Source organism: Notothenia coriiceps, unplaced genomic scaffold (genome assembly GCF_000735185.1).
Source record: "Notothenia coriiceps isolate Sejong01 unplaced genomic scaffold, NC01 NC01_scaffold00037244, whole genome shotgun sequence".
Lineage (NCBI taxonomy): Eukaryota > Metazoa > Chordata > Actinopteri > Perciformes > Nototheniidae > Notothenia > Notothenia coriiceps.
In genome coordinates this window covers 16563005-16574774 of record NW_011369945.1, presented here as the reverse complement: position 1 = coordinate 16574774, position 11770 = coordinate 16563005, and the positions used below count along the sequence as shown (strand labels likewise).

At 39.9% G+C, this 11770-nt stretch overlaps 2 protein-coding genes across 2 annotated transcripts in view; one reads left to right on the top strand and one right to left on the bottom strand.

The window, feature by feature from the left end:
- On the top strand, window positions 1–4217 carry LOC104965364 (SWI/SNF-related matrix-associated actin-dependent regulator of chromatin subfamily A member 5-like). The gene is made up of 9 exons (XM_010794319.1): window positions 1–46; window positions 388–521; window positions 1257–1370; window positions 2045–2167; window positions 2290–2422; window positions 2513–2631; window positions 2785–2997; window positions 3087–3197; window positions 3894–4217. Exons 1-9 carry the CDS (start codon window positions 1–3, stop codon window positions 3957–3959), a joined length of 1059 nt encoding a protein of 352 aa, XP_010792621.1. The 3' UTR covers window positions 3960–4217.
- The window catches only part of LOC104965363 (FRAS1-related extracellular matrix protein 2-like), a 9188-nt gene continuing 1592 nt past the window's right edge, over window positions 4175–11770 (bottom strand). Inside the window, exons 2-7 of the mRNA XM_010794318.1 lie at window positions 8461–8588; window positions 8231–8365; window positions 7679–7805; window positions 7384–7571; window positions 6887–7033; window positions 4175–5918 (exon numbers count right to left, since the gene is read on the bottom strand). Of these exons, the coding sequence (XP_010792620.1) occupies window positions 5352–5918; window positions 6887–7033; window positions 7384–7571; window positions 7679–7805; window positions 8231–8365; window positions 8461–8588 (1292 nt within the window). The 3' untranslated portion in view covers window positions 4175–5351. The remainder of the gene's footprint in view (window positions 5919–6886; window positions 7034–7383; window positions 7572–7678; window positions 7806–8230; window positions 8366–8460; window positions 8589–11770) is intronic.

Genomic DNA, 11770 nt, shown 5'->3' with positions numbered 1-11770 from the left:
ATGACCCTTCAGCGTTTACAGTTAGGAAGCAAGTGTTACGAACTATGTAGAAGGTCACTCTTTAAATAAATAAAAAGTAGACACTGTTACTAGTTGGTTTCATGAAATGCAACTTCAATGATTTATGACTGTTTTCATATTTGTTTTTGCTGATTTAAATGCTTTCATTGTAAAGTAAACAAAATAAAACCGCGTAACCATACAAGACACAAAAAGAACACTCAATAAAAAATAAAATATTATAATATTTTATAATATTAAAATATATATATTATATTTTATAATATAAAAAATAAATAAAATTGATGAAATACAATTATCAGAAATATATCAAATTGATTAAATAAAAATATAAAAAATAAATCAAATGGATTAGATAAAAATNAGTCTTACCCGTCTTCCTCTTCATTCAGGTCATCACCAACTGGATCGAGCCGCCTAAGAGAGAGAGGAAAGCCAACTACGCTGTGGACGCTTACTTCAGAGAGGCCCTGAGAGTCAGTGAGCCCAAAGCACCGAAGGTAGGGGCCATCACTTTACAAACACCCTTAAGTCCTAAAGCATTAACGCTGCAGAAAGTTCAATTACAATGTTTTTATTACATTTATGCACACTTATGTAAATGTATTTAACCCTTAGATGCACGAGTAACTGGACCCTACACTCTTCCATAAGTGGGTCAAAAAGGACCCGTATTAGAATAATGTGTTTTTCCAATTTTGTCATTTTGGTTAAGAGAAATGACTTGGTTCACACTAGAAATATTTTATATTTAATTTTTCACTATTTATAATTTTAGACCTTTTTTACATTTTGAAAAAAAAAACGGAAATTCCATAGAAAATGCATGCGGGTCATTTTTGACCCACTTATGGAAGCTTGGGGTAGAAATATAAAAACTACAATTTCTTAAAATGTACATTTAAAATTTGAATGGCATGATATCCAAAACATGTTTTTTGAGGAATAGCTGGAATATGAAATGATAAAAAAGTGTAATTACAAAGATACTCTAAGAAAACCACCTCACCGGGTCAAAAAAGACCCACTTATGCATCTAAGGGTTAACGTGTTCATTCAAATGCTCAACGCTTCACTGTGATATCTTGTTTCAACAGTTTGTGTGAATCCTGTTTTTAACTATAAATGCCTGAATTTCCCCAAGGGGATCAATCAAGTTCCATCTTATCTTATTATTTGTGTGTATTTCTCCTGGTTGAGGTATTACATGTGTTTGTGTGTTTCCCATTTCCCAGGCTCCTCGTCCCCCCAAGCAGCCAAATGTGCAGGACTTCCAGTTCTTCCCTCCACGTCTTTTTGAGCTCCTAGAAAAGGAAATCCTCTTCTACAGGAAGACCATCGGCTACAAGGTACCAAGATATTTTTCACATGAGAAAGACATCATTTGTTAGGAAGTGGAAATGTCTCTAAAGCACATGTGTCAAACTCAAGGCCCGGGGGCCAAATCCTGGCCGTGGTGGATTTAATTTCGGCCCGCAGGATAATGTTTAATTACTATTAGATCTGGCCCGCCGGTATGTTCCACGCACACCTTCACTCAACCCTGAGGGTCTCCTCAGCTCAGAGCCTGACCCCAAACGTTTATGAACTTGCACCCGAGATGAGATGCCAAGTATCTGCTTGAACTAGCATCACAGAGCAGCACACTGAGTTTACATGGATGTTTCCTTCTGCACTTTTTCTCTCACGACAACAGGGCATGTTTGTTTTTTTCTTTGAGGGAAATAGTTTTGTTGAAGCTGTTAAAATGTAATCATAAGAAATGACTCCGGAAAAGCTGCAGATAGAGCCATGAGAAATGAATGCAACTGATTATTTAATGTTTAATGTTGTTTTTATAGCCAATCATTTAAGCTTTGTTAGTTCCAGGTTTAATATGTGCAATAAGTTCATTTCAATAAGTTCTGCAATAAACATTGAACCAGTCCGGCCCTCGACGAGTACCCATTTTTTTATGTTGGCCCACTGTGTATTTGAGTTTGACCCCCCTGCCCTAAATCATTCTGTGGCTGCGTCTCTTCAGGTGCCCCGTAACCCAGAGATGCCAAACTCTGCCACGCTCCAGAAGGAGGAGCAGGGTAAGATCGACGAGGCGGAGGCGCTCACAGAGGAGGAGCTGGAGGAGAAGGAGAACCTGCTTCAACAGGTACGGATCCTTCCCCCTGAGTACTCTACATGTGTGCTTAATGTGCGGCCGAGTCAAGTTTGAAATGCTTTGTGTCTGGATCTAGATTGAGCATATTTGTAACATCTGTACCTTGGTTGCAGGGATTCACCATTTGGAACAAACGTGACTTCAACCAGTTCATCAAAGCCAACGAGAAGTGGGGAAGAGATGATATTGAGAACATTGCCAGAGAAGTCGAGGGAAAAACTCCAGAGGAAGTCATGGAGTATTCTGGTAACAACTCGTTTTTGACCCTCTATTCTACAAGCAAACTTTTAATGTCTTTGCTTATTTAGACATTTATTTGCTTGTTTGTTCCTCCAGCTGTGTTCTGGGAGCGCTGTAACGAGCTGCAGGACATCGAGAAGATCATGGCGCAGATCGAGAGAGGAGAGGCCAGGATCCAGAGGAGGATAAGCATCAAGAAAGCACTGGACTCAAAGGTAGCCATCTTACCATTCATCTCTCGTAACGACTTCATCTCATGAAGCATTGTGTTGAACACCAACTCTAAATCTGATCTTCTAATCGTCTCCACATCATCCTCTCTTCCATCCTTATTAATGAATGAACACTCCCTTCATCTCCTTGCCCAGATCGGTCGCTACAAGGCTCCCTTCCACCAGCTGCGCATCTCTTACGGCACCAACAAAGGCAAGAACTACACGGAGGAGGAGGACCGCTTCCTCATCTGCATGCTCCACAAGCTGGGCTTCGACAAAGAGAGCGTGTACGACGAGCTGCGGCAGTGCATCCGCAACTCGCCTCAGTTCCGCTTCGACTGGTTCCTGAAGTCCCGGACGGCCATGGTAAATGCTGGCTTCTTGGTGCTGTTCTTCTTTTCTTTTTGTGCATGTTGCCTACAAATGAAAAATGTTGTTTGTTATTGTGTGTGTAGGAGCTCCAGAGGCGATGCAACACTCTGATCACACTGATCGAGAGAGAGAACATGGAGCTGGAGGAGAGAGAGAAGGCCGAGAAGAAGAAACGCGGCCCGAAGAATGCCTCAGTAAGTTACCAAAGAACTACAGGAAGCAGCAAGGCACTTTGATGTCAAATAAAAAAGTAATTATGTCTGTGGCTGGGGAGTTTTTTTTGGGAAGTTTTTCCAACCACCATGGAGTGTCAGAAAAGTAATCTTCTGACAGCCTGTGAAGTGGCCCTTTAATGCTTTTTAGGGGTTTCCCTTTCCTGTAGTGTGGTAGGTTGTTATGCATGTAAATGGTCTGCAAAGGCTAAAATCACAAAGTTACCTCCATAGGGAGTTTCTCTACCACACACTTCCCCCCCCCCCCCGCCTGAAACGCCTCCATTGAAGTCCTTTGTTTACTTCCAAAACGTAGTGACATCACTTTGTACCGATAGCTCTCCAACACCTTTTTTATGTGAAGGGCTAAGGGGCGGGACATTTTAGCGGTTGACTGATCACAACAGAGCCAGCCAGCTAACCAATCAGAGCAGACTGGACTCTGGTTTCTGACTCACATTAGGGGTAACACTCCTTTGTGGTGACTGACTGTCAAAATAAAATAGTTAATTAAGTCCTGCAAGTCTGTCCTGGAGAATCTTATGGTGTTTGAATGTGGCAGAACGCTCATTACTATAAAGTATTTAGGTCACCCAGCCCTGTTTTTGTCTGGTTCACAGTGAGTTATGTCACTGCTTGTGAAATGTTCCTTTTAATAATATTCTTTTCTTACCCTAGGCCCAGAAACGGAAGTCAGACGCGACCCCAGATGGCCGTGGACGCAGGAAAAAGCTGAAGTTGTGAAGCCGTTAACGACTCGAATCTACCGAGTCAGAATCTGAGGTGGCAGCCAGCTCCGTATCGTTAGTCCTAGTGTTTGCTCTGCAGACTGTGATAATGTGTAAACCCCCGACGGACTGACTTTGTTCTTTAGGTTTTAGGGAGTGAAGCCTGCCTTTTCACTTACCTGAACTCTGCAGCTGTGCTGGTTTAGTTTGTATTGTTTGCTAGTCCTTTTATTTTTTCTAGTACTTCATTGAAATAAATGTATTTATGCCTGTTGGTTGTACCACATTCCATTGCTCAAAACAATATGTACCATTTTAAAGAAAACATTTGTTCTTTTATCTTCCTATGTGAAGTGGAAAATGTATTTTAAAGTCACAAATAAACCTTTTTTTTTTTTTTTTAAATACGTGTGTGATAAATAAGACACTGATTCAAAAAAAGGACATTTTATATTTGGCCGATGAAGTGTACATACATCCAAACTTTTGAAATTGTCACAATTAATAAGCCATAAAAGTCTACTAACAAATGGCACAATAAAATATACTATCAGCTGTAGAAGAACAGTTTTATAATGCACTTTTTTTTTTTCAGGACTTGATTGACAAACCAGAAAGACAGTTCATATTTTTTCAAGTTTCACCAGGGTGTAGTAATACCGTTTTCATTGTCCTACATTGATATGTACACAGATAGTTTTGAATCTGATTTCAGCCACATTGACCTGAAAAGAATAGTTATTTAAACAAAAAAAGAAAAATATAATAATTCTGCATTCTCAAGACTACAATGTACAATCCCTTTCAATGACACAACATCGGCATTGTTACTAAGCGGTGGGCAGATATACTGCAGGCTCTTTAAGCCCTACAGTTAAATATTACAAATCATTTATCACATTCTCATTCATAAGGTCAGCTTCAACTAACATTCAATCCATTTTGCTTTACTCTCCACAAAATAAAATAACGCCAATAAAAAAAACGTGATAAAGTATTATCTTTTAAGGAGGAACATAGACAATTTGAAGCAACTTAGCCTTTTAACTCTTGTATATAATTGCATCTACTCAATAAGGATTTCTAGGCATTTGCAAATGCTGCATGAAGCGGGATATTTTACAACTTGACAACCAAAGAAGCACGTGAATAAGTGTGAGGGGCTTCTTTGTACATCCATGATTCAAAATAGGCTGCACAAACCTATATCTCACTACAGCAAGAACTAGCCATCGTCAGAGGTCAACAAGACCCCTCCCTCTGGCGCGTTCTCTGCATGCAGGCCCCCCCGAGCACTGACACTGTTCTGGGCTCGATTCAGTGCTACAAGAGTCGGGCTTTAAAGGCACAATGGTGGAGGAGACTATCAGTCTTTTTAAGAGGGGGCAGGCGTTTGAGGTGGAGGGATCTAGACCTCAGAGTTGTCTGCGCTGCTCCACATTCCCCCTGTGCCTGAGCTGTAGGCCGAGGAAGAGGAGGTGGTGTAGGGGGGGAACTGGGCCTTCTTCTCCTTCTTCTTGCGCCGCAGCAGCAGGATGACGGCGGTGGCGATGAGGCAGATGAGGAGGATCAGCCCGGCGATGCCCACCAGCATGGGCAGGGTGGAGGAGTCGGCCAGCTCTCTGCCCGAGCTCTCCAGCAGGGGGCGCTCCAGCAGGGGGTCTCGGTTGTTGGGGGACCAGGGCTGGCGCTGGCTGACCACCATGCGGTCGGCTCGGTCCAGAGAGATGTGCTGGATGTTGGTGCCTCGGTTGTTTTCGATGCCGATGTCCTGGACGGCAACGGCGGCGTTAGAGAAGGTGGGGGCAGCGCGGCGGTGGCGGTCTGAGAGCAGCACGGAGGTGTCGGGCTGCTCCACCGAGGAGATGCTGTGGTGCAGATACTCCACGCTGCGCTTGCCTATGTTGCGGCGGGCGTTTTCTTTGGAGCGCACGGTGTAGATGGTGTGGATGAACCATTCTCTACCAGCAGCAACCTGCAGGACACACAACATTTAGAGTTCATATTGCATGGTTTTTGTACAAATGTGTATGTCAGGGGTGTCAAACTCAAGGCCGGGGGCCAAATCCGGCCCGTGACTTCATTTTATGTGGCCTGCAAGAGCTTGCAAAGAATATAATACGTTTATTATACGGTTACATGCCACTTTACAGAAGCAGGTTGCCCATAAACTACATGTCCCACAATGCATCTCGTTTTGTGACATGCCCACTGAAGAGACTTGCAATTATTTGCCCTGGACTTCTGCTTTCAGACGTAGTTAATTACTAAGTTATTATCCTATCCAATAATAATCCAATGCAGAGGCAATAATATAATACATTATTTCATATATATTATGTATTTATATATGTATATTTATAAAGTTACAACCGGCCCTTTGATTGGAACCATAATGCTAATGTGGCCCGCCATGAAATTGAGTTTGACACCCCTGGTGTATGTTGTCAATGGGATTACAAAAAATCTAAACTGAATACTTCGGGATTACTTTAAAATCAAACATTTGAAAATATCCACCTTATTAAAAAAAAAAACACAAAATAGGACCTCAATATAATTGTTTCCCTTAATATGACAACCTTTTTTTAATGCAAATAGACACAGTTTTGTATTTTGGGAACTACAGTTGGCCAAATCAAATTACCCTGAATAAACAGTTCTGGCACACACTACATCTGTGTGACATGCTTTTCATTAGTTATCACCATTGCTTGACATACAAAAAAAGTTTTTAAGATATGAAATACTTGAACTGCTTTATCTGACATGCTATGAAGTGTTTCTTGACAATGCGGCTATACTATAACACATTTTCAAATGTAGTCTGGGCTGATTATTATTAATATCATAACCTTATTACATTACACTTGTTACTACTAAACCCTGTGTATGGCTTTTTGGGATACATGAATAAAGTGAGTTTTTATAAATGATACACACCTGGAAGAGTGGAGACGAGGAGAGTGTGAAGCCGTCTGATCCTGGCTGTCTTGCTAAAGGCAGACCTCCGGGTGTGTCCAGAGCCAGCGTGGCCTTGAAGGAAACGTCACCAAACACTGAAGCCTGAGTCTCTGGCTGGGCCTTGTCCTGCAGAACAAAACACACAGAAATCAGAAATAATTCCACAACTCCCTGAGCATTATACATTGTTTTCATTAACAGTTCTCACACACTGATACCTTTACATCCAATTATTTGTACCTTAGCATCACAATTATCACCATGAAGACATGCCTAACCACACACTGGTTTTTATTTATTTGTATTTTAGCAGGTTGTTTGTCCAATTCCATTTTGTTATGATTTTATAAGCTATTCTAAGCTTTTACTAGATATTTGTATTTATTTAATTGCATTTAAAGCACTTAAATTAGTGTTTTAAAGTGTGTCCATTTATGATACTGACTAAAGTATTGTCCTTAAGGATTAATTCGTACCAGGATCTTGAATCTGTAGAGCAGAGAGGGGGCGTCTGCCAGGCAGCCGAACTCCTTGTTGGTGGGGTTGTATTTGGGAACGTATCCATCTGCTCCGGTGCAGAGGAAGACTTTCTCGATGCCGCAGGAGAACGAGTCGCCCAGGTTCTGGACCGGATCCACCATCACACGGCCGTAGATCATGGAGCCTGAACAAACAAATGTAATGTTAAGTAGGAAATAGCAGCTTCTCAGAGGAGTAATGGTCCTCCACTGCTGTAATGTTTAATAAATCCACAAGGCGGCGGTGTTGTACCGTCTAAAAAAGCAGTATCAGTCCCCTCTCCGAAGCCCATGGAGCCGTCAGACAGCCACAGCTCCTTCTTGGACAGCAGGAACATCTGAGTGTTGAGACTGAACTCTGCTGCCACTGGGTCACTAACCTGGAGGACAGAACAACAGTTAGCAAACACACAACATATCCTGGGTTAATACATTATTTAATATAGCTATTCTATTTTATTTGTATTTACTTACACTATTTTATTGTGTTGCACTGTTGGAGGAGCCTGTGACCTAAGATTTTCATTGACATATCTACACTGTAGCTAATGTACGAATGACAATAAAAGCCTTGAATCTAAGTATCATTTATAAATCATCATCTTAGGGAACAAGGATTCATATAATTTGGATTTCTTTTGTCCGCTTACATAACATTTGTACTAATATCAACTGATGAAAAACCAAATAATATATAATTGATAAAATTAAGATCTTAGACTATAAATAATTGTTAATTTTTGTAGTGTCATTTTGAAAAAAGGGCATCATGCTGGGCGATGTTTGTTTATATATGAAGGCTGACCTGCTGGAAGCGGATGTCCATGTCAAACGTTAGAGGCTCTCTGGGATGGCAGACAGGAGGAACACTGAACTCCCCGTTGGGTGATGCCATGCAGGAGATCAACTTCACAGTGTAGGTCCCGGAGTAATCTCTGACCTAAAAGTCCCACAGAAACATAGAAACAATGTTAAACACTGTCATTGAAGTTCATTCCAATGCAGCTGGCAAGCCTTTACTGCAGATCCACTCACAGCAAAGTCTGAGACGAAGCTCCACTGCTGCATGGGCTGGTTGTAGGTGGGCTCCGTCCTGACCAGAGCCAGAGTGAAGGTCAGCCCGGGGTGGTCCGCACACATCACCATGGAGGACATGCTGGTCCCTGAAAACACACATGTAGACAGTGTGAGGCTGGGTTTGGGTTTTTCTTCTTAAGCAAGAACTGTTTGCATCTGAATGTGTTCATGTTATAGTAGTAGTGTTATTATTGTTGTTACTTGTATTAATTACTTTAAATTAATTTATGTAATATGTAAATTATTATTGTTTTCAATTATTCATTTATTTGTGTTAATTTATTGATTATATTTATATTTTTATCTAATCCATTTTATTTATTTTTTATATTTTTATTTAATCAATTTGATATATTTCTGATAATTGTATTTCATCAATTTTATTTATTTTCTTGAGACTGCCAAGGCACACNATGGGTCAAAAAAGACCCAATTATGGAAGCTTGGGGTAGTAATACAAAAAGATATCATGCCATTCACATTTTAAATGTTATACATTTTAAGAAATTGTAGTTTTTGTATTACTACCCCAAGCTTCCATAATTGGGTCTTTTTTGACCCATTGAGGTGGTTTTCTTGAAGTATCTTTGTAATTACATTTTTTTATCCTTTCATATTCCAGCTATTCCTCAAAAAACATGTTTGAATATCATGCCATTCAAATTTTAAATTGACATTTTAAGAAATTATAGTTTTTGTATTTCTACCCCAAGCTTCCATAAGTGGGTCAAAAATGACCCACATGCATTTTCTATGGAATTACGTTTTTTTTTCAAAATGTAAAAAAAATGTCTAAAATAAAAAATAGTGAAAAATTAAATATAAAATATTTGTAGTGTGAACCAAAAATATAACACTAAATATTATACAAGTGATTTTTCTGAACCAAAATGACAAAAATGGCATACAAATATAATTATTCTAATACGGGTCCTTTTTGACCCACTTATGGAAAAGTGTATGGTCCAGTCACTCGTGCATCTAAGGGTTAAGAAAATACTAAAAGGGATGGAGATCTGAGAGAAAGACCAGAAAGGCAAAGAGTATCATACAGTATAAAAGACAATCACAATTAATATTTATAAAGAAAGAAACAGAAGGGAGGAAATCATGATAGCTAGACTCAGACTGGATCACAGAGCATTGCATAGTACTCTGTATGTCATGGGGAAAAGTAACAGTGACAAGTGTGGGAACTGTGGAGTTAAAGAAAATGTCTTATTACATTGTGACATCTATAAAGCTGAAAGAGAAAAACTAAAGGATTAAGTTATAGAGGCAGAGAGGGAGTGCAATGTGGTTGGTATTCTGGGAACAGAAGGAGTAAGAGCTACCAGAAAGGCACTGTTTACCTTTCTGAGTGAAACTGGGGTAGGTAAAATAATCTAACATTAGGATAGAATAGATCATGGATTTTTGTTTTGTTTTATTTATTTTATTTTTGTTTAGTTTATGGATATATAGACGTCCATGAGTTGAGTGATGGAATGACATGATGATACACACTCATGTACAGTAGGTGGCGGTATGCAACTAAAAGCTGTTTGCGACCCGCCATTAAAATAGAAAGAGAAGAAGAAGAAGAAGAAGAAACGGAGTTACAACCCTATTGTAAGCAGTGTATGATTGAAAGTATGTCTAAAGTAGACATGTTGAGAGAGGTGGTGAGCGAGCGTCTCACTGCGGCGGCTTTAGAGATATTCGGGCTGTTTGAGAGAACCGTGGCTGAATATGAAGAACAACTCTGTCGTTCTAAAGAGGAGAACGAGCGGCATCGGAAACTTCTGGACGCTGTTCTGAAGCCGGAAGTCCGTTTACACAGAGCAGGTCAGAAACTAAACTTCATAAACTACTGTTTGTTCTATTCCTGTGCCATTACCCTGCTGAAAAAAACAGCTTAGACCATCTAAGTTGACCAGCTAGTAGATGGGTTGGCTGGTTTAGAGAGGTTTTGGACAATTTAGCTAGCCAGGATGGCTGGTGCCAGCTAAACCGGCTAAACCAGCTACCAGCTAAACCAGCGATCCTGGCCTGCTCAAGTGTCCAAAACTTCACGACGCTGAAGTTGGCTTCCGATTCAGAGCATCCGATTCGGCAGTGAAGGGGAAAGTTAAGGGACATTTAATTTACAGCGCTGAGCGAACACTCCTCCGTGTTTGAACCTCTTAAATCGCTGCATAGCCGATTTAATTGGACTGGATTATCCCAGAGAGTCTAAAGATTATTTATAACACCGTTTCAGATTTGTGAAACCTTTATTCTATTTGTGAAAATACAAACAAGGGAGATTTCAGTGCTTTTTTCGCATCCTGACCACATTAGACCAGGTCCTGATCTAAAACCACTTGACCTAGACTCATCAAATCTGGACTGGATTATCCCAGAGAGTCTAAAGATTCTTTATAACACAGTTTCAGATTTGTGAAACCTTTATTCTATTTGTGAAAATACAAAAAAGGGGGATTTCAGTGCTTTTTTTTTTTTACATGTAGACCACATTAGACCAGGTCCTGATCTAAAACCACTATACCTAGACTCATCAAATCTGGACTGGATTATCCCAGGGGGTCTAAAGATTCTTTATAACACAGTTTCAGATTTGTGAAACCTTTATTCTATTTGTGAAAATACAAACAAGGGAGATTTCAGTGCTTTTTTGGCATCCTGACCACATTAGACCAGGTCCTGATCTAAAACCACTAGACCTAGACTCATCAAATCTGGGCTGGATAATCCCAGAGAGTCTAAAGATTCTTTATAACACCGTTTCAGATTTGTGAAACCTTTATTCTATTTGTGAAAATACAAACAAGGGAGATTTTGCAGCTTTTTTCAAATCTAGACCACATTAGACCAGGTCCTGATCTAAAACCACTAGACCTAGACTCATCAAATGTGGACTGGATTATCCCAGAGGGTCTAAAGATTCTTTATAACACAGTTTTAGATTGTGAAACCTTTATTCTATTTGTGAAAATACAAACAAGGGAGATTTTGCAGCTTTTTTTTAAATCTAGACCACATTAGACCAGGTCCTGATCTAAAACCACTATACCTAGACTCATCAAATCTGGACTGGATTATCCCAGAGGGTCTAAACATTCTTTATAACATAGTTTCAGATTTGTGAAACCTTTATTCTATAAAACCTTATACCTTATACCTTATTATACCTTAAAACCTCATCTTAAAGACCCTGTGAAGTGTGCACCTGTGCATGATCTGTTATGCTAATACGTATAGTAATGACCAAAATTGTCCATTGGAA